This window comes from Leuciscus leuciscus (genome assembly GCF_965113295.1).
Source record: "Leuciscus leuciscus genome assembly, chromosome: 6".
NCBI lineage: Eukaryota > Metazoa > Chordata > Actinopteri > Cypriniformes > Leuciscidae > Leuciscus > Leuciscus leuciscus.
In genome coordinates this window covers 22,533,542-22,557,768 of record NC_138730.1, presented here as the reverse complement: position 1 = coordinate 22,557,768, position 24,227 = coordinate 22,533,542, and the positions used below count along the sequence as shown (strand labels likewise).

General features: G+C 37.7%; 1 protein-coding gene across 1 annotated transcript in view; it reads left to right on the top strand.

The window, feature by feature from the left end:
- ntng1b (netrin g1b) overlaps window positions 1-17,483 on the top strand; it is a 65,130-nt gene extending 47,647 nt beyond the window's left edge. The window contains 4 exon segments of the mRNA XM_082172839.1: window positions 1,588-1,760; window positions 6,848-6,874; window positions 7,079-7,123; window positions 16,220-17,483. Of these exon segments, the coding sequence (XP_082028965.1) occupies window positions 1,588-1,760; window positions 6,848-6,874; window positions 7,079-7,123; window positions 16,220-16,470 (496 nt within the window). The 3' untranslated portion in view covers window positions 16,471-17,483.
- Window positions 17,484-24,227: the final 6,744 nt, after the last annotated feature.

The window sequence follows — 24,227 nt, the reverse complement described above, 5'->3', positions numbered from 1 at the left end:
GTTGCCGTGCCAGGCGTTCTCCCAGCGGCACCAGCAGAATGATATTCAACGGTCTCTCCAATTTCAATATGACAATGCCAACGGCAAAAGCATCACGTCCCTTGCCGCTGCTCCGCGGATACACTGAACTTCGTGACATCGGCTTGATGATCCAGTTTCGGCTGGTTTTTAATTAACCCGAGGGTCAGATCTCAAAGCACACCACTTTAGGGAATTTTACTATCTAGATGAAGGGCAGTTAGATACATCCACAGATTAGAGATATGGAAGATATTTAATTGACTACCTTTTATGATACTCCAGAGAGCCAATGAATCAGTGCACTTCCGTAATGGCAAAATTGGAAAGTATATCAATGCCAAAACATACACAGAAGTTCACTACATGATAATACTGAATGCTTTATTTTACAAAAAATAATAATAATCTAAATTAACAACATTTAACGGGTCCATCCAAAGTCAATGCATTTACTGTAGCTCCATTTGACGTTAATAGACCATCATGAAAGCTGAAATTAGAGTATTTTTCTGTTGTTTTCCCGCAGTTATTAATCATTAATGTGTAATGTCATGAAAAGTAGAAAGTCAATTGGAATGGATGTATTTCTGTAACACGTCTGTCTCGAGTTCACAGCAGGAGGTAGCCACATATCCTCACCGCCGCGGTTCTACAAAGAGCAAAAGTCCTCCTTTGAACACACTGCAGAAAAACAAATACTGCCTTGATATCATACCGAACAGAAAGCCTCCAGAGAGGTGTAGCATATCCAGAATGCTCAATGATCTCATTAACCGCTGCCCATCACACAGGGAGGCGGAGGTCAGAAGTACACAACACGGTTGTAACCTTTTGTCTCCTGGCAAAATCAATGACTGCAAATTATATTTAGAGTAGATATGGAAAGTGAGACCGCTCATCTCGAGTGGCAGCTAAGATAATCATCCGCAATCGCCGCAGTGTCTCTGAAGTTCTCTTTGTTTTAACTAGGAATTTAGGATAAATAATAACACCACTGACACCTTCATATAAAATAAAATTCTTGGAAGGCATCCTTGTTTTGACATAAATTCCAACCTTCAGAAAGCCTGATTTCCTCCTACATTTAATGCTCTCTAAACACTCTGAAACAACAGTGACTCTTTGTCAAAATCTCTTTCCCAGCAGACATCAGAGGAACTTTGAAGAGGTGCTGTTAGTGTCGATAGACTTTCCACTTCTTTTATTCTTTCCCTTTTCCAATGTTAAAGCCCAACCACTGAGAGGCTTTCATTCTGCTTTTGTGTCACAGATGTGACCCACGCTTCTATTCAGTATCTCCGCAGGGGCACAGTCAAATGAGCTCTGTTTTTAACGGCATAATGAAGCTCTCTTCCGCAGCATCATGGGAAGCCTACGTTAAAGGTTGGAGTTTGTAATGGATATGCCACTAAGAGGCTCCGAACCCATCGCAAAGAAATTAATATTAAGATTCATAGAAGACGTCAAACATTGTGCCTGGTTCTTTGTTCGTGCCACCAACATAGAAACGGTAGCCTGGGCTGACATTTTACGTTTATTATGATGTTTTGTTCTCCATCCTGCTAGGTGCAAGTGCAATCTCCATGCCAACAGCTGTGTTTTTGACAAAGGGAAGCTGGGCTGCGAGTGTGAACACAACACCACGGGGCCGGATTGTGCACGCTGCAAGAGACACTTCCAGGGCCGAGCCTGGAGCATGGGCTCCTACCTGCCCATCCCCAAGGGAACTGCCAATATCTGTGAGTACATCCTGCCATCTCTCTCTCGACATGACTCATGGGAAAGCATAGTGCTCCATCAAGCACCAAAATGTGACCTTTTCAGTCCTGTTCCAAATGACATTTTACTTTCAGAGCAACAACAGCAACAAAAAAAGATCAACAATAAGCCTGTAGGCTACATGTGTATAAACCAGTAGCATATGGTGGGCTTCTGAAATCAGTGTTTTATAACTTGTTTTATTACTTTTATTACGACAGTGTTTTGGTACTTCAAGTTAAACTAAACGAAAATGAGAAATGTTTCCTTGGCAAGTGGCTGAAACAAGATAAGTTTGGAACCCAGAGAGCACAGCCAGGATGAAGGCCCACAGTGAGAAGCCATGGTGGAGACTTGGCAGACGAAATCAGAGGGACGACAGACTGAGACGGAGATTGCTAAGACCCAGGCGGCGCTGAAGAGCCAAGAAGAACAAGCGGCACAATGGATCTGAGGGGGAACCAGGGTGCCAGAGGACTGAGGTGGAGCCTGTGAAACTATAGACCATGGCGTATCCGGAGGGAAGGCGGAGCCTGACGGAGCCGAAGGGGTTGAGGGACAAAGCGCAGCTGAAGACCCAGAAGTTTGTGGCGCAGGCAGAGCGACATCTAACTGGTGTCAATTCAAGATCTTGACCAAAAATGTATGCACATCTTGATGGAAATAAATGTTGTGATGTTATTTCCATCAAGCGGTGCATTCATTTTTGGTCAAGATCTTGTATTGGCAATGCAAGAGTCAAGCACTCTGTAAAGTCTACTCCAGCACATCTCAAAGACTTTCAATGAATTTAAGGCCTGGACGCAGAGATGCTAATTCATGTGTGAAAATGATTATTCATGCTCCCTCCCAACCATTCTTTTACAGTTTGAGCTTGATGAATCTTGACATTGTCATCCTGGAATATGGCCTTAATTGACGTGTCTTCCTACATGGTTGTTTAAGAAATAAAAAGCTACACACTCCTTCAATTGGGATTAGAAGAACAGTTGCCAAACATACAGTATAACATGCTAGAATCATAATAATCATTGCAATAATAATCCAACCATTGACTCTTAAGCATTTAACTATTTATATCCAATATCTAATATAATATAATATAAATCACAATATAATAATATAATATAAATACAATACAATATAATATATACATACATTTTCTAGAGGAGGCACTGCCTCCCTTGCCTCCTAAGACAAAACGTTTATGGTATAAACTTTAAAATGTTATGTTAGGGACTTTTTGTTGCTTTTCTGAAAATTGAGAGCAAGAAGTCATCCTCTTCTTTAGCTTCTTAGCTATCTTGGCATTGAGTGGTGGCACATCTGTTAAGTTCTCGGCCCAAGGCAGGGGGCTCATTGCCCTAATAAATCTAATGAAGTCAGTAACTGTAGCTCAGGGACAGCGAGAGGCTCAGCACTGTCCAGATGGTGGGAGGAGAACCCTCTGGCCCCCTCAGTGCAGGTCCACTCAAAACTAAGTCACTACCATCAAACACAAGCCATATACTTATGCAGTCACAAGCAAAGGACATTTTATGGTATGCTGCATCACGAGGTGGAAGGCAGCTGCGACATTTCGGTTTATGAATATTCTCCTTTGCATTCTCAACACTGTGCAGCAATGCATGCATGATCTTTTATGGCTATATTAGATCTAATGCACCTGAAGTGCTTTTGTGTGTGTGTGGGGGGGGGTATGAGTATACATGCTTTTGAAAGCCTTTAATATTGTTCTAGCCTTTCCCCATGTTATAAAGACCCTCATAATGCAGGGGCAAAGCTCAGACTGACAGCAAGTTATTAAAAACCCAATACCAGGACACATCTGTGCCCAACAGAGGAAACCAAGGACCACCTATATCAAAAGCAATATTAGCACCTGTTTTGGCAAGAAATTCACAATGCAACAGGCTTGCATATGAAATCAAAATAACATTATTGCCCCTGCAGGTTTTTTAAATCAATAGCCTTCGACTGTTGCATCATCCCCCTTCCCTGCAAATGATCACGATCGCAGCGACACGCCACTTCTACGCAGCTCGTATTACATGTGAGGTTATGAAACATATGGCTCTCGCATAAAGATAAATTTGATGAAAGTGCAGAATTTAATTAAGCTGTAATGGCTTTCATCTGTCATCAAGTCTTCTGCTGTAATCACACGAGCAATTTATCTCTATGTTAAGATTCATGGTAGGCAGGACCCTCCTCGTGCAGATATATAGCTGCATGTGACCACGCGTCTAATAATTCAGTAGAAATTGAAATCCATGTCTTTGGTGGGATGGGCTTAGAGAGTCAGGAAGGAACATTGCGTGTGAAAGAGAAAGTGTCCTGCTGTGCTTACTGCCAGGCAGAGAAGAGAAGATCTCTCTATGTATAAAAAAGGCCATTTATGGGGTACACTGGGTAATGGGTGAATATTTATTTTTCGCACCATCAAAATTTCATTTACTAATCATCATAGATGAGAAATGAGAATGCCTTTTAAATTCCTGTTCGCTTCCTGAATTTGATTTAAATTTGAACTTTGCATCTAAATTTAAAGAAGAGGACTAAAAATAAATAATATTTAAAGAAATCCGTCAGTGTTTTTTTTTTATTTATAATATACACTGATGAGCCAAAACATTATGACCACCGGCTTAATTGGTCGTCCACGTGCTGCCAAAACAGTGCCGACCCACCGCAGCATGAACTCTACAAGGCCCCCGAAACAGAGTTCGATGCAATGTGTGTTGTGACGCATTCCTCCCATCATAAAAATTTTGTGTGACTTGTGCCACAGTAGACCTTCTGTTGGCTTGGACCAGATGGGAAAGCCTCCGTTGCCCTCGTGCAATTTATGAGCCTTTTTATTCCTTTATTCCTTTATTACGAGAACTAATTGTTTGCTTATCATCTAATCTACCCAGACCTTAATATATGGCCTAGTTGAGAGATGATCAACATTGTTCACTTCACCTGTGACTGATCATAATGTTTTGGCTCATCAGTGTACATTTTTTTCTTAAATTACTTGTAAATTTTACATGTGATAAATTACTATATATATATATATATATATATACTGTATATATATGAAGAGTTCAGATGCAAAAGCCTCTAAGTGCCATCTGAAATTTTCTTCTAGAATGATCATTTTTATCAAGCTCGTATATTTAAGTTCAATAATTTCACTTAAATGGCAATGCAAATTACCTATTAATTGATATAAATATAATTACTTAACTTAAATATACAAGCTTTATAAAAATGATCTTTCTAGAAGAAAATTTCAGATGGCACTTAGAGGCTTTTGCATCTGAACTCTTCATATATATATATATATATAGAGAGAGAGAGAGAGAGAGAGAGAGAGAGAGAGAGAGAGAGAGAGAGAGAGAGAGAGAGAGAGAGAGTGAGTGTGTATTTATTAAATTAACTTTTTATGGACTATGGTGTATGCTTTACTTTTAATTTATCTTCCAGCAAATATGCAGGAAAAAAACGTAATCAACCCAACTCTGACTGTTGACAGTCTCGATAACTTTCTGATTATGAGTGGTTGTCGATGCCACATCATCATAAGCAATGGCAGAAATGAATAGAATGATAATGTCAAACCACATGAAATATAGTTTTGTGGAATTGATCATATTCCTTTATGCACAAATGTTATATTAGCATTGCATACAGCATACTTAAAATGCATGTGTGCCCGCCTTAACCAGGCAGAACCTTAAGATCTTGGTCTTATGCGTGCAGAGGCGGATTTTCAATTCTGTGCTCTTGTTGTGTCCCATGTGGGAAGAACAGGTGCTCGAGAAGCAAAGAATTATGTGTGTTTTGGTACTTTTGTGATAAATAAGATGTGCGTCGGTTTAATCAATGCACACTGAGCTCATCTACCAGCTGTCCACTTCTTCCTGTTTTCCAGACTTGTCATTCATAGCTCAGGTGAGCAGAATTCCCAATTAGCCTTGAGTCGCTAACGCTGTAATGAGGCCTATGATGTGCCGTGAAAGCTGAACGCAAGAATTCAACCACGTCTGAGTCTGAAATCTTTTGAGGGCTAAACATAATGTGGCAATGAAATAGCTTCTATGACTGTTGCTAGTCAAGCATTGTGCTGAAAACACTGGAGAATACATAAAGTGTAAACCAGCTCGGTGGTCTGTGGTTTTGCAGCCGTAGCATGCTGAGATATTCAGGGCTGTTATTCTGTGAATAGTGTCCTATAGACTGACTGGAGAGCTGCACGTAGGTCCAACGATTTGAAATGTCAGGCCTGTCATAATAGTTGATGGTTGAAAATAATAATATAAAAAAAGAATCTGATGGATAGGAAAGTCAAGTCGTTTAATAAAATGTGTTAACTAATAGCACCACTAAGTAATGAATAATAAATAACTGAAAACACTCTGGCAGGCTGCATGTAGGAGAGTGCACAACCGAACACTTTTTAACTTTCTCAGTTTATGTGTTCAGAGTATTTATTTTTCCAACATTAACTTCCCACATGTCTAGTACAATTATGTGGTTTTGTTTCATTAACACAGTGTATACTTTTTACTTCATTTACCCCGGAAAAATGGAAGTGAAATGTATAAAAAACTAAAATACTACATCATATACATGTTCTACTATTATGTATATTTAAATGACTTAAACCTTGTAAGATATGATACATGAATGAATGGAATAAGCACAGCAAGATCACAAATCAAACAGAAAACCAAACCAGCTCTCTGTCAAGAGTAGCCTTATAATCAACTAAGATACATTGGCCTATACATTTTCTACTACTTGATATGTCTATTTAAACCAATTAAACTACTGTATGTGTGATATGATAGGCTACATATTTCTCACTCTCTCTCAGAGACGGAATTTAAGCAGGTATATTCTTCATAATTTGTTTAGATTTGCATTTGTAAAAGAGTTATAAAAAAAAATAAAAAAAAGCCTTGATGCATCACAGTTTAAACATATTTATCTGACTCATTTACTGTAAAAAGCTTCTGTAATTTGTAAATGTAATTTATGTAAGTGATGCTAACCTGAGTTCTTTCTTTTTCCCCAGGTATCCCAAACCATCTTGGCACCTCTGGTAAGTTATTCACTCGTAATGGTGTAATAAACATCATTTGTATTTCAAATCAATAAAGATAAATGTATAACAGAATTTGAAAAATACTCAAACATCCTAATTGAAGGTCTGTTGATAAAATGGACATAAAATGGATTAGAATTAATTCTAATTTAATTATTTCAAATTAGAAATAAATTGATTCTTATTTTTCATTTCATCAAGTTCGGCCAAATGCTTCTTCACTTGGAGTTGCAAACCGAAATCAAGGTAAGACTTTCAGAAATTAATAATTTTTTTTAATGCCTGCAAAACAACCAACCACAGATTTATTTTTCCTACGCCTCTAACAAAACGCCTTTGTTTCTACTTTGATCTCCTCTGCGATTTCAGTCTAGCCTCAAATCTCAACAGACAAGAAGTCCGAGAAACAATTTTGTGTGACTCATCGTCTGTGGTTAGTTTGTTGTTAGGTTGTTAATAACAATGAGATGCTTATGAAAAAAAGTTAAAAGTCATGGCCATGAAGTATGATTTGATAGTTGCTAATGTTATTCGGAGGCTGCTAAAATATATTTTGTCACTAACATTTAGATGGTCTCAAAGCTTAAGGATGAACTAAAAGCCATGAACTTTTGATGTTTATGGAGTGTTTAAGAAAAGAGGATTGGAAAAACTGAAGGCTTCTCATTTTGTGAGAGACAGAGAGTGGTCTCTTTTCTGTCAGGACCAGAAGCAGAACAAAACAGAGGATTGTGGGAATCTGTCTTGTTGTTCTACACCCACATCTTCTAGGTCCAACCCTTCTGTTAGTAAGCAGCCAGCGGACAGCAATGTTTAATGATGACCTCCTGGATAACAGGGTCTTCTGATAACCTCTCAATGTAATTAGTCTCAAGTATCTGAGAGAAAGATGTGAGGAATATATGAGATGGTGGTAGATATACTGTACATGCATTGATTTTAGAGACTTCTGAAAATCAATGCATGTGCACTAAACAGACCACCATCTCGATAATCTCTTCAGCGGATGAATACAGTGGGGAAACCATTAATCAAAGAAAGATTGTAAGAAATAGAAGAAAATAGTAGTGGAAAATATGTCAAAAGGACCTGTGCACTGGGCACTGAGATACATTTGTGAATTGTTTATGAGTTAGAGAGTTGTTAATGCTAATAAATCAAATGAACAAAAGACAGTTTGGGATTTATGGGAACTTAAAAAAGCTTGTAAGGATAAGCAACAGGCACAATATTCTATTTTGATTCTGTTAGTGATTTTTTTCAAATGGAGGGCAACAGCCCAAACATTTTTTTGCAGGTCTGTTCTGTTCTGCAGGGGGAAAAAACAATGTAACTAAGAGTGCATTGTTCAGACAGCTAGATAAATAGGTCAATACAGTAAGGTAAAAAAAAATATAAAAAAATAATAATAATAATAATTTGCTGATAACATCAGAGGTATGGTCGCACAAATATTAAGCGTCTGACCGATAGCAATAAGCTATCTACCAAAAAATTACTGCAAATTTAATTTGGTCACATTTCAGATAGGGTCCAATTCTCACTATTAACCAACTATTAACTATGACTTTTTGCCTCAATAAACTCCTAATCACTGCTTATTAATAGTCAGTAAGGTAGTTGTTGAGTTTAGGTATTGGGTTGGATTAAGGGATGTAGAATATGGTCATGCAGAGAATAAAGGCATTAACATGTGCTTTATAAGCACTAATAAACAGCCAATCTCCTAGTAATATGCTTGCTAAGCAACTAGTTAATAGTCAGAATTGGACCCTAAACTAAAGTGTTACCTTAAATTCTATATCATTTTGACTAAATAAATGAAAAATAAAAAGCAGTGTTAGGGGAAACACATTACAAGTAACGTGACTTACATAATCAGATTACTTTTTTCAAGTAACCAGAAAAACGATTACGCAAACCTGTAATAATTAAATATTTTAAAGAACACAAATATACTTATGTATTTAATCTCACTTTATTAACCAATGTCTTTGCAGCTGACATTCAATGATCCAATTCAAATGCAAAAATGACTTTAGATAAACATAAACATCACATTTGTGTTTCAATTTGTTTTTATTGCTGAGTGTCAAACCTTCTTCTCCTACTTAGAGAATGGCAGCACAGCTGAAAGTTTTTATTTGTATTTTTATGAGCTGCATACAGCCATGAATTTATGTTTTCTTTTGCATTTGCACTTATGGGGCCCTATTTTAACGATCTGAAACGCAAGCATCAAGCGCGAAACGCAAGTAACTTTGTGGGCGGGTCTTGGGCACTGTTTCTGTTATACCGGCGGGATAAATTACTCTTGCGCCCGACGCAAATCTAAAATGGGTTGGTCTGAAGTAGCTTCATTATTCATAGGTGTGGTTTGGGCGTAACTTGAAATAAACCAATCAGAGCGTCATCTCACATTCCCTTTAAAGGAGAACTCTGTAACTCTAGCGAACTCTAGTCACTTCTTCGCTGATTTTCCCTTTTGTTGTCGCATGTTTTCCCCACGAGCTCCCCCTACAGCTGTGGGGGGGCGTATATTTCACAACACAGTCGTAAAAAACTCACTTGCGGCGGCCTCCTCCCCCTCTCTACCGCTGCTCATGTGCGTTTGTTTTGATCGGAGCAAGCCAACTGTATCGCGTGGAGCTATGTCTACCGAGGTGGGTAATCTGGTAATACATCATACATGCGTGTGTGTTTATGTCGAATTGCCGTAAAGCAATTTGTGTTTCGCGCTCGTTCTCGTTCTAGTTCTCGCTTCTCACGAGACTTCCAATTTCACTTTGCCGGGACGGCAGTGCGCAAGTTGCAAGGTTGGTTTTCCGCCTGGGAACGCTGGGGGGAGCGGGGAAAGTCACCAATATCACCAGAACAGGTTGTTTAACCATCCAAATGATTTCTAGACAGTTTTATTAAGTTAAAAAAGTTACCAAGTTCTCCTTTAAGAGCAGTCGCGCTTGTTCTAAAGCGGATTCCTATTATAACGGCGGATTTGCCAGGCGTGCGCCAGGAGCGGTTCACAGCCGAGGAGACCGACGTTCTCGTCAGGGCCGTAAAACACAGAGAAGTGACGTTGGGGATGGAGAAACACACCCAAATTAACTTCGTATGATAATTTGGGTATATGTGTAAGCTAGATGTAGCCTATGCTTTTATAATAAACTGTCTATCTATCTATCTATCTATCTATCTATCTATCTATCTATCTATCTATCTATCTATCTATCTATCTATCTATCGTAATAATGTATGATTTGCAAAAATGAAAACTGCTGCTTCTGTGAAGATGAGAGAATCACACGCTACATTGTGCACACGCTACATTGATTATGGCCAAGCATGCGCCCTTAAAATAGCATATGAATAACATGCGCAACGCGCCATTGACTTTAAACTAGTTTTTTTCGGTCAGTGGCGGAATTGTTTTCTAAACCTGCAAAATAGCATGAGGGAACGTTTGCGCCGGAAGACGCCTCCTCTTTGCGCTGAACCGACCCGGGAGCGCATGTGTATTTCTTAGTTAACCGACATGCGTCTGTGGAGGGAAAAGTCCGCTGTGCGCGGGTGCAAAATAGGAATGATACATGCGTCGGTGTAAAAAGTCAATTGCGCTGGGTGCAAGATAGGGCCCTTGGTGTGAAAGTGCCTTTACCAAAATTTGCCAAAATAGACCTGTTTTTTGTTTTGTATTAAAAAGCAAAAAGTAACTCAAAAGTAATGTAACACATTACTTTCCATAAAAAGTAACACAATTAGTTACTATAACGCATTTTTTTTTTTTTAAGTAACTTTCCCCAACACTGCAATCAATTAAAGGTACAACCAATTATAATGTACAGTATGGAAAAGGTCTGGGCTGCGTTTCCCGAAACCTTCTTAACGCTACGTCGTTCTTAAGTTACACCTTAAGCTGTACCTTATCGATAATACGTGTTTCCCGAAACAATCTTAGTATACCTTCTGTGAGTCATACGTTCGGAAGGTTGGTCTGGACCACTCGCTTTACCTTATCACTGTTGCAGGTCTATATGAATATAATTCTGAAATTTTAATACACCCAGACAGTGTTCAATTAGGCTAATTCAAGTGTTTTCATGCAAAGAATAAAATTGTCATTACACTGATTGTTGTTAGATTTTTAATTATATTATATATATATATATATATATATATATATATATATTATATTATTAATTTAATTAAAGAGCGCCTTTAAAGGCCAGTGAAAGCATAGGCTACTGTGAGTTAAGTCCTATTCGGACGCTAATTGTTTCTCATGGGCTCGTACGGTATTTTAAACATTTACAGGGGTAAGTCGGTGATTTTAGTGCCGTCCGAATCCATAATATCAGTGTTTTTTCTCACCCAACCCGCGTAAAAATCCCTGGCCAAATTAGTACCTACTGTTTTTTGACAAACACCTCTTGTTGGTAATTTAATTGCCGTCTGAATCCAAGTTTTTAATCCAGTTTACAAGAAGAGATTTAAAATTCACTGTTTAAATCCTTTTTGATCACTGCCGAGCACCATACGTAAGATGTAGCCTACACTTTTATTACTGAAATGCTGGAAAGTATTTACAAGAACAATATTTAATCGCAGCTCCACCTCAGTGAACAAAAATGGGAAAGAGAAGAAAGCACGTAAAAAAAATTAATGGTTATCATGGCAGCAATATATGATACAATTTTAAAATATGCTAGGCTATTATAGGATATTATAGTTTGGATTATTTTTTATAATATCCCAAGAGTCCTAATAAATGCAATTTCAAATATTTCTAAAGGGCTTCTTTTATAAAGAACATCGCTTTCTCACATAATGTAGTTATGACATTGCCCCTGCACGAGAGAATAATTGATTCTCGAGCCATCGATATCAACCAATTCAGCACCATCGCCACGGACAGCACCGGGTAACGTCGCACGTAAGAAGGAATATCTTAAAGCTACTCTGTGTCATTTTTTAAGTTGATTCTTAGCAAAAAACACTTTGTTCTTTCAAAATGATATGTGCTCATTAATGTGTAATTACTTCTACCAACTAATCAAGTATTCTCGTAAGCGTAGAATCTGCCATTTAGAATACATACGAGCGAGTCGCTCGAATGGCGGCAGCCATGTTGCGCCTCCATCTTGAAAATACATTAGCCAAAGAGGGACATACCTGGAAATGCAAGCTTTGCCTTTCGTGTTTTTACACTCAGTGGCACCGTGACGAATGCGAGGGGGAGAATACTCGCGACTGCCGGCAGATTTGAATTAATACGGCCACCGTAGGAGTTAAAACGCCCTCGGAATGGGAGGGGCAAGAAAGTAATATTCAGTTGGTAGTCATAAACTATATCACCGCTAGATGGGAGAAAATCCTACACAGTGTAGCTTTAAGCAGCTTCCTAAGCTATGGTTCGGGGAACACGCCTAGAAATGGTATACCTTTAGTTAAGTTAAAGGCTACCTTAAGAGTCTTCGTAGCGCGCTAAGAGACAACGTTATCGGGAAACGCAGCCCTGGTCATTTTAAGATTTGCTAAAGATTACATTTAACAGTATTATTAATGTTTTTTAAAAGGGTAACATTACCTTTGCCGTCATCTAACATTTAGTCAATCTAAATGTAAAAAAATAAGGGAGATGAGCATGAACAATTAAATATCCAATATCGACTGAAAAAAAAAAACCTCTAATATCTAACCAACATGACATGCCTTCATCCTCAAAAAAAATTTAAAAATTAAATAATTTTTAAGTACAAAGTACAATACAATGCAAGAGAAAATAAATAATTATTTTTTGTTTACCAGTTTTGGTACAGCATTGGATGACTTAATGTCCAAAGTAAAATCTGAGTAAAATCAGTCAGGAACCACTGATCTAGACAATATTGGAAGAAGATTGAAAGAAATATTACAAGTGACCAAATTAAGACATTAACAGTAAGAGCAAACAGAAAATAAACTAAACTAAAGAAGATCCTTAGTTTAATTCACAGTACTGTCAGGTTTGGGGTGAAGGGATGAGGCGAGGGCTCAGGTGCCGAAAACAATGGGCTTTTATTAATAATAATTTAAATAATTAAAAAAAAATACAAAAATACCCAGAGCAGGAAAAATGGACCGACTTGACTTGTTGACTTGACTTGACTTGACTTGACTTGACTTGACTTGACTTGTGCTCACACCAAACATGACAAAACCGCATTCTACACATTCTGTGTTCCACAACATACGCGGACGAAACCGCACACTCACACAACAAGACAGAGCACACGAGAACGAGCCAATGCTCATTTTGCATGCTCACAACAGAGGACAAAAAAGCATGAATGTCCGAATCCTGACACAGAACCGAAAACCAAACTAAACATGAGTGCCGGCATCCATACACCACGCTCCAAACGTGAAACAAGGCATACAGACAAGAGAGTGCACGAAGCCGCGTGCTCAAAGACAAGAAAATACAGGAGTGTCAGGGCTCTGTCACAAAACCAAGAATAAACTAGACCAAAGTGACAGAACCCAGACAAAATATGGCACTTTATGATTATTCATGTCAATAAGGAACACTGAAACCTCTTCTCTGCCGTATGCGTGCGTCACTATTGCTCAAGTCGGGAGCTGCCTGTTCTGTTCCATTGACGTGTGAAAAAGTCACTGTAGTCTGCGAAGGTGCAATACAGCACATATGTCTCCCTGGGAGATACAGACCTCGGCCAGGGTTCACACCTCTTTTTTTTTTCTTAGGTCAGAAGGTAAAGCGCAACACAAGTGTAAATGCAATCCATCCCACTGTACGCTACATGTGACGGATGACCTTGCACGTCTTTCACGATGAAGATGAAGACCGGGGCAGACGTGAGCGTGTGTGTTCAATGCGTGTGCATATTTGAAGAAAGAAGCAGTCAAAGAAGCAGCAGCAGCGAGTCTGTCTTCTGAGTACACTTAAACCGCACCCTGTGCTCAAAACTAATCTTGGGTACAGATGCTGCTGGAAAGACAATAGCTCTTTAGGGTCCTCTGGAGGCCTGTCAGCATTTGGATAATCCCATACATAGTGAACAAAGTAAACTTCAAGCCTGGAGATTTAAAGTTTAAATCCCAGCAAAATCTTTCTAGAGTTGTCACTCAAAATGGACATTGAGCTTTTCTGAGCACCCGTTAAATCATGCCAGATGGGCTTTTCGTGGAGAGATAGGATATAAAAAGTGATATTTCAGTGTTAAAATCGCCCTCAGCACTTAAAATGCTTAAAAGTGAATACTGTGATGTATTTCGGTTTGTTTATATAGTAGTAGAATTGCAAGTATAGTGAAGAAAAGCTGTTTGATGTGTAGTAACCTTTTATGGCCATGTCACAGGCCTAACAGTGCCCTTTAGCTGTGATTAAGTCATCTCACCTTTATTTCTGTACCGCTTTATACAATACAGATTGTTTAAAAGCAGCTTTACAGTGATAAACAGGAAAATAATGATTCAATGATGCAAAAAAAGAATTCCATTCGGCTGTAAAGCAGCTCTAAAAAGACAACAATAAATGTTCATTGTTCAGCTGAAGTCAGTTCAGTGTTGATTCAGTTCGGTTCAATAAGTGTGCAAAGCTCATCAGTTATGGGATGAGTTCAATCCATCTATAAATCAGCTCTGGAGAAAACAGTGATGTCATCATCCAGCTCAGTTCAGTTTCCATCCAATAGTGTCAATGCAGTCAAATCAGTCAAATCAGTAATATTGCTGAAATAGCACAACATCTCATATACATATATATGGCGTTTATATATACATTTGTATATATTGCGCAATATACTATTGCGCTAGTACCCCGAAGTATAAAATAAGAGGAAACCTGTGATGGAATCAATCAGGAAATAAAGAAAAACAGCAGAAAACATAGCCTCAAAATAGCATTCAGATACCATGTTCGTTATTTGCAGCAATCTTACATTAATCTGATTTCGAAGCGATCAGACAGCAGAAGTTATTGTTTCACCAGCTCCAACATCATTAAAGTCACCATGAAATCAAAATGGACAATTCTTATTTTTTTATGGAATATTGCAGTGTTTATTATAAATGATTTATCTGTGCATGTCAATTTTTTTTTAATTCATGTGCCCTCGTAATCTTTAACCAAAATAACTAACCATTGCTTGAGAAGCCATTTCACTTGAATATACATCACATTAGGAAAGAAAAGACTATCACAACTTCTGTTTTATACCAACTTTAACAACAGTTTTATATTTTTGAACCAACGTGGTTTGAATGACGGATCTGTGAAAAAGTTACTACAGTCCAACAATGCATTGTCCTATAGTTAAGCAGAGAGTTATTCTGTTGTACAGAGTTACGTTGTTGGTCAGACTTCAAAAATAATAAAAATATTAAACCAACTAATCACCTGCTTGGCCAGGCTGGGAAACCATTCTAAACCAGCTAAACCTATGCTTGGGCTGCTTTAAATGGTTTTTTTTTAGCAGGGTTACTGCTCATAGCTGGTACTTTTTTTCTTTTTCTTTTCTTCAATTCTGTCCCTGCTTCTCAGAGACCCTAGATGAAATTCATCTGAATGAAAGCAGCATGTGATTACTTTCAGTTTCTGAGCAAATAGTCATGTCTCTCCACCCAAAGCAAATATTTTCCTTGATAATTGAAGCAAGTACAATGGAATAGCAATCCTATTTTTTCCACTAAAGAGGTTGTTTACAGGTCAGGGGAAGGGAGATTAGAGCAATTCGGGCTGGATTGGCATTATGGCGTATATTTCATTGCACACCAATTCCCTGTTTGTCTTGAATTTGAACTCGAATTTTGGAAGGGGGAAGAACTCAAAACATTTATATGGTTTGTTTATTTTTTTTCCATTTTGAAATGATTAAATTATGGATTCCATTACAGAAGCATTAAAGCATTGTTGAATGGTTCATAAACAATAGGTGTTGATTGTGTTTGCTGCAACCTTCATATACTAAAAGGACTAGTCAACATAAGTAACCTGCAGTGCAGCATTTAGACTTTCCCTGGTAGCTTAATGCCAGAGATTTAGCAATTTTGGTCACACACTGAAAAATGTGTCACACAACGATATATTTCCTGCCCCAAATCCCACCTACCCACTCTATAATTAATCATATCACTTCTGCAATATTACAGTGGGACTAACATCCCCCGTGGTGTCCTTAAAAGTAACCGCTGAGCCTCTTGTCAGCACCCATCATAAACAATCACACACACAGCAACCTGATGATCATCTTGATGGATGCACTTTTTTTTCCTGGAAAGTGTTTCCTGGCGAGGGGAGGAAAGCGACGTGTGTTTACCTCTCTTTTTCTCTGCTCCCCACAGCTCGAGTGTGTGACAACGTTCTCCTGCGCTGTCAGAACGGCGGTGTGTGTCACCACCACCAGCGCTGCCAGTGTCCGGCAGGTTTCAGCGGCATACTGTGCGAGAAGACCCAATGCCAGGGTGACTCTTGCGAGGAGCTGCAATCCAGCCAGACAGCCCTCCGCCCCCCACCCGCGGCCCAGACTCTCCCGCTGGCTCTTCTATCGCTCATCCCCTCCCTGCTGGCCACCCGGGGCCTTACATCACTCTGAGGGGAACGCGTTCGCCCCAAAGACATTCTCAACAGGGGCTCTAATCCTGAGTTTCTGTCAGAGGGCACACGACGACTGAAAAGAAATGCTCCCTTGATGCGGAAGAAAAAAAAAAAACTCCTTTTTAGGAAACCACAAGGTTTTCTACTCAGTATTATGTCAATTAAAGTTTGCCGGAGATGATGGATAAACTGGAAGAAAAAAAACAAAACTAGAGAAACTGCAAGAGAAAAAAAACAAAACAAGAACAACAGCACACAATCGCTGACACTAATGACTGTCTTTGTCTTTTTTTGAAAATGTTAGGATGAAATCAAATACACTGTTACATTGCTCTGAAGCCATCCGTCAGATTAAGACTTCATCTCAATCCTAAGAGCTCAGAGACACTGAAATACGATTTGTTTGGCGACGAATCATTGATGTGAGGATGAATCAAGATGAACTCGTAGACTGTCACCGAAATGTACGCACACGCTACCACGACTGGTTGTCAAACCTCTCACACTTTACCTTTTCCTGACCCTCTCTTTTCTTCCTGTATCTATGTGAAGTCATGTAAAAGACCCCTGATGTTTGTCACACAAAAAAAAGTATCCTGTTTATCAGAAAAGATCAAATATACAGTACAGTAACATGAGAGACAACACTTGAAATTTTGTACTAGGGTATTTTCATGACAATGAGAATTTGAACGAGAAGACCTTGTCCAACAATGTGACTTTTTGCACCGCTGTGACAACCTGTAGAATTTTGGCTGGGTCTTTTTATTATTGCCCTGATGGAGTTGCATATCCCTGTTCAGTTGCTAATCGTTTTGCTTAAAACATGCGTTTATATTCTCACCGACCGAACTGTACGGGAGGTTTCACCAAAGGGCTTTGGTGAGGAATCCTTTGTTGCTTGAAGCCAACTATGTTTGTGAATTAAAGATGAAAAATAACTGTTTATGGCCATTTTGTGAAAGAAAATCTTCAAGAAAGCAGGTGCTTTTTTCTTTCAGGTGTGTTTTCAGCAGCTCAGGCGTGTTTTCAAAGCTCTTAGCAACTGCTTTAGAGATCCCACAAATTGCAGGGGAATGGAATTGAATGGTTAGCACTCTCCCAAACAGATGACGATAGTGAACAAACATGTAATACAAAAATCTGCCTTGAATCCGTAGAAACATTCACCTGCCAAAGTATGCAAATTTTTAACTTAACTACATAACAAAATGGTAACACTTTATAATAAGTATACAGTAATACTTACAAATCATTAACAAACTATTAGTTTATAGTTAATGTAGTCTACATTGTTAATATAATAATAGGCAATATACAAATAGTGAGTTCTTCATTCATTGTCACTGTAATTAACACATTTATTATTATTTAATTATAAAGGGATTATTAATAGGTTATTAGGAGTAAATAGTTCTCAGTTTAGATTAGCGTGAGTGAGAACCATTTACAGTTAATAAGTTGTTAACAAAGCATAAAAAAACCATTATCTAACTCTCTACATATGAGCTAATTAGACAATAATAATTTGGTTAATTTCAGTGAAAATTAGAACTCACTATTTGTATATAGCCTATTAATATATGAACAATGTAGAGACTACAATATACAAACTATTAATTAACTATACACTAATAGTTTGCAAATGATTTGTAAGTATACTTATAATTAATATATACTTATAAAGTGTTACCCCAAAATGTATATGGATGAAAAACAGGTAGCCCATTGTTCACCCTCGCTATGTCAGTTTTATGAAATCAGAATTTTAACAATATGGGCCTCATAGACAGATTCCATTCACACCAATTGATTAGCCAATATACAGTAAGAACTGATATACATAAGGGATCATGAACAGCCAGTCATTATCACACAATAAACCCATCAGGGTGATCAGGGTTTATTTTCCGATAATGACCAGATGACAGTATCAATATCCTGCTGGTGTGATGGCAACTTACCAAATTCAAACATTGCAACTATACTGTTGCAAATATAATGGTAAATGGCCACAAAATGTATATTCTTTTAATCAATACTTTTATTCAACAATGATACATTCAATTGGTGATCAAAAGTGACAGGAAAGTCATTTAAAATGTTAAAACAGGTTTCTATTGTATTAAGCAGAAAATATTAAGCATCACAACTGTTTTTAACACTGATATTAATTAGAAATGTTTCTTGATCTTCAACTCATAATATTATAATGATTTCTGAAGGATCATATGACACTGAATACTGGAGTAATGATGCTGAAAATTCAGCTTTGCATCACAGGAATAAATTACTCAAAGAAAATTATTTAAATTGTATAATATTAAACTATTTTATGTATTTGAGATCAACAGCGAATATATACTATCTTTAGCTCTATTTTAAATTATTTCTCTTTGTGTCTCTTACTGGCATAAGGAAAATGATTGGATGAATTGTGTTTAATGAAGCCATCAATTGCTGGTTAATATTCCTGTAGCTCAAACTGTAGCACAGGTCAAGCTTTTGTAACCCAGGGGATGCATGAACTGGTAAAACAACTTGTAAAAACTTAACGTTGAATGCAAAAATAATAATAATAATAATAATAATGTTTAATGCAATGCCTTTGGATAAAAGTGTTTGCCAAATGCATGTAAATGACACTACTCAGTAGCTGGTACTCTATAGTCAAGGCACATTTTCTGACATAGTTCAAATTTCAACTGAAATCTATTCATAAAAATAGTAGTAACAGGGCTTGATCTAAGGGCACGGCAATAAAAGTATTCCAGCAGAGACTGAAATCAAATGTAAATCACAAACCGAATGAGTAAGAGAGGTGTGTTGACGAAATATGGATTGGAGAATGTCACTCACTGCGAGGCATAACAGGCAGTCGTGATACGGCAATCATTTTCAAGTCCACGATGGGCACTTAAATGGAAATGAAGTCATTCTGTGTCTGTGACACATGTGGAAAGCGGGTCTGAGGCTGGATAGATTACATTAGTGAGATTAGGCCTCTTCATTTCAATCAAATCAAATCCTCTATTGCCCTTGATCTTAATAACTTTTCTCCCAAAAGACAAGTATGAGTGAAGATGTCATTTTATTTTGAGAAATAACTGCCATGTCCATTTACTCCTTTGTAAATTCCATTGATGATTAGGTCCAGGTTGGCCGTTTTTGTTCGACTCATTTCGTTCAGCTTGATAGATGCGGTCAAATAATTAGAAACACTTTGCACTTCCAAGATGGAAATTTAAGATTGTCCAGATAAATGAGTATAAACATTGCACCCCCCAAAAAAACAAGCTGTACTGCATCTCATTAGGTTTGAATGCAAATGCAGTCAGAATGCTAATGAGTCTGTAATGAGACTGAATGCAAACTCCCTCCAGCAAACTACCACCTCTATTTTTGATGGACATCAGGGGTCAATGAGGGCCTATGCCGTTCCTCATTCCTCATACTTTACAATAATAACAGCATGCTCTTGCTCTTTAGAAAACAGCTTCTTTTTCAACCCAGACTATTGTTATACATTTTAGCAGCTATTTTTACACAATGCGTACCTGATTGTGCATTTCGAAAGCTCTGCATACTAAAAAGGTGAAACAATTCAACGACTTTCCCTCAAGCTGTGAATGAATTTTGAGGCTATTATTTGTCACCGGTTGGAAACAAAATGGCATGAGTATATCCATTCAAACTTCAGACAAATAATATTACAGTGCTATGTGCTAACTACACGAAAAGCCTCAGAGACTGTGAGATCTCTTTCAGTATGGTCTTTATAACATCACTCTGGGATCCTCAATGGCTTACAAAACTAATGGCTCGTTCTCAAGGTCCTATTTTTCAAAGCACAGGACAGCATGAGGAGCTTCCCACTTGAGACTGTCCCTGACAATGTTACTAGGCCAAGATGTCCCACACCTGAGATGAGAGAGAACATGAGGTTCATTTTACCAAGGCTGTAAAACATATTTTTATGCCTTCCTGCTTCTCCTCCAACTTTTTAAAACTTTTAAAGGTTATAGTGTATCAAGAATGAGTGGACATTTGATGGATGATTATTGAAGCACAATGTTTTTTTTAAAGTACAGGAGACTCCGAGTAGATAACACAACACTGCCGTAAAACATTCTGCCTTTTTTCTCCAGGATGTGGCCTGTTTACGGAGAATGATGCTTTCCTGAGAGTAATGGCCACATCCATCTCCGAGGAACAGGACTGTAATGCCTTATTCAAAGCAGGTTGTGACACTTTGTGGAGGCAGCTGCTCACTTACACTTTTTGGAGTAAAAAACAGCTTATGAGAGATGTAGTTTACTTTTTCCCTTATGGCACATACAGTGGGGTCCAAATGTCTGAGACCACTAGTGAAAAAGCTTCTGTTTTCTAATTTATTATTATTATTAATAATAATAAAAATACAAAAAATAAATCTAGACATTATTTCATCAATGTGTGCTTCAATGGAAGCAAAGAAAGTATTTGTACAAATGAGTTCACATGGTAAATGTCACAAATTTACTTGATTAATGACCTACGGAGAAAACGATGGGAAAAAATCTTATTCATGTCATAGGCTAACATTTATTTTCATAGATTTTTTAAAACGTATTTCTTTATTTTTAAATCAGATTTCGAATTTCAGTGTGGTCTCAGACCCAACTGCATGCTTTATCTCATCAGATGAGTAAAAGCCATTTACACTACCGTTCAAAAAGTTTGGAGTCAGTCATTTTTTTTGTGTTTTTGAAAGTAGTCTCTATGCTCTCCAAGGCTGCATTTATTTGATTAAAAAAACAGTTTGGTTTTTTAATTGTAAAATTGTATTATAATTTAAAATAATTGTTTTCTGTTTGAATATATTTCAAAATGTAATTTATTCCTGTGATGCAAAGCTGAATTTTCAGCATCATTACTCCAGTCTTCAGTGTCACATGATCCTTTATAATAGAATAATTATAATATGCAAATAATAATTTTATGCTCAAGTGACATTTCTTGTTTTTAGCAATGTTGAAAACAGTTGTGTTGCTTAATTTGTTTTTGTGGAAACTGTGATGCATTTTTTTTCAGAATCCTCTAACGAACAAATCTTTTTTACCATTACAAATGTCGGTCCACAGCACTTTACAATAACGTTTCATTTGTTAACATTACACGTTTACATGAAATTAAAGCTTTAGCGTAAGTTCTGCCGGAAAGACTCAATTGCTACATCACTTATTACCTTCTCATCTATCCAATCATGTTCTAATACTTGTGGTATAAAAGATCGGTACTTACACATGTCTGAGTTAGCAGATGCTGACGCCTACATTCACCTCCATCCTCCCCACCACCACCAGGATGGTCCCTTCCCATTCCTCCCAGGGGGTCGGCTGCGCCCCTGCCTTCGTCTTCAGGCAGAAAATGCAGATTCCGTACCCTCGGATTGCGAGCTACGGACGGGGCCAACGCCAAAGAACTTTATATCATAATATTGCTTGCTGGGCTGTTAATAAATGTATACTATAGCCTATGGTATTTTGCCTCCCAAGTCTTTCTGGTAGAACTAAGAATGAACAATAATTCTGCAGCATTTATTATTCATAGCTAATGTTAATTTCAGCATTTACTTATACATTTTAAGATCCAGGGCCCGGTTTCCCGATAACGCTCACTCTTAGCGTGCTAAGAAGACTCGAAAGATATATCTTACCAAATTTGTTTATGTTCCTAAGTGTGTTCCCCGAACTATACCTTAGAAAGCTGCTTAAGATATACCTTCTTACGTGCGACGTTACCCGGCGCTGTCCGTGGCGATGGTGCTGAATTGGTTGAAATCGATGACTCGAGAATCAATTATTCTCTCATGCAGGGGCTGTTTATGTGAGAAAGTGGTGTTCTTTAAGCACTTCAGAAATAGTTGAAATTGCATTTATTATGATTATTGGATATTATAAAAAATAATCCAAACTATAATAGCCTATAATAACCTAGCCTACATATTTTAAAATTGTAACATATATTGCTGCCACAATAACCTTTTCAAAAATGTACGTGCCTTCTTCTCTTTCCCATTTTTGTTCGCTGAGGTGGAGCTGCGATGAAATATTGTTCTTGGAAATACTTTCCAGCATTTCAGTAGGCCTAATAAAAGTTTACATCTTGCGTACGGTGCTCGGCAGGGATCAAAAAGGATTTAAACCGTGAATTTCGAATCTCTTGTAAACTCAGAGATTACCACACGACCACATTACCACACGACCTGTTTGTCAAAAAACAGAAGGTACTAATTTGGCCAGGGATTTTTACGCGGGTTGGGGGAGAAAAACACTGATATTATGGATTCGGACGGCACTAAAATCACCGACTTACCCCTGTAAATGTTTAAAATACGACGAGCCCATGAGAAACAATATTAGCGTCCGAATAGGACTTAACTGACAGTAGCCTATGCTTTCACTGACCTTTAAAAGAGCGTTTTAATTAAATTAATAATATTGTATAATAATATAATAAAAATAAAAAATCAGTGTAATGACAATTTTATTCTTTGCATGAAAACACTTGAATTAGCCTAACTTAACACTGTCTGGGTGTATTAAAACTTCAGAATTATATTCATATAGACCTGCAACAGTGATAAGGTAAAGCTAAGAGTGGTCCAGACCAACCTTACGAAAGTGTGACTTACAAAAGATATACTTAGCGTACGAACGTTTCGGGAACCGTCCCATAAGGTTAAGAGAGAGGTTAAGGAATAGGTTAAGAACTACTTACAGATAAGAACGCTTTGGGAAACCGGACCCAGATCTATATGTAAACATTAGATAAAGCACTGTGAATTAAAATGAACATGAACATCTTTATTAACTAACATAACGTAACATTATTAATTAACAAAAATGCATTAACTAATGTGAACAAATGAGATATTATTGTGAAGTGTTACATAAATAATATATGTATTTTTTTTTTAACATAATTTCAGATTAAAAAATGTAAAAAAAAAATCTTACTGAGCCCAAACTTCTGAAAAATGGTACATTTTAAAAAAAAATTTAACTTTGAAACTTCCACCTTCCCATGCACTAAGAATAATGCTGAGTGCACATTAGTGGTAGATTGTGTTGGTTTATGAAGAGATCAGTGCTAAGTGTTTTACGCTAGCATGACTACACAGGAGAAGACATACCAAAGACACGGACGCTTCCATGCTGGATATTAACCACAGGGAGCTTCGCTTCAGTTGTCTGGCACAGTGTGTGTCATGCCTTTCACTTCTCTTCAAGGACTCAAGGGTGGGACATACATAGTAAATGTATTTATTGGATTCTGCCACAGTCCGCATCATACAACACATAAGTGCCCCTATATTATGCTTTTGCATATTACCTTTCATGCAGTGTGTAATATAGCTGTTTGTGAAGGTAAAATATCTGCAAAGATTTAAAGATTAAAGTGCACGACAAATAAAGTTATTATCTCCTAAAAGAAAGAATCGATTCTGAACTGCCTGAAACGAGTCGTCAGTAATTCCAGTCTCACTTCCTGTTACATTCCTATGTAACAATGTCACAAATTTGCATAATGCCAGCCTATGGTCTTCGATGGCTGCCCGTGAATGACGTCTACTTTTACTACCACACTGTAGCTGAGGCCTGGAAGAGTTTGGTTTGTGTTGTCGACATGTCGCTGTGACGCTGTGTGAATCCACTTTGCATGCACTTCCAAAGAATTAGGACTCGTGCTGGAATTGATACGTAAAAACGG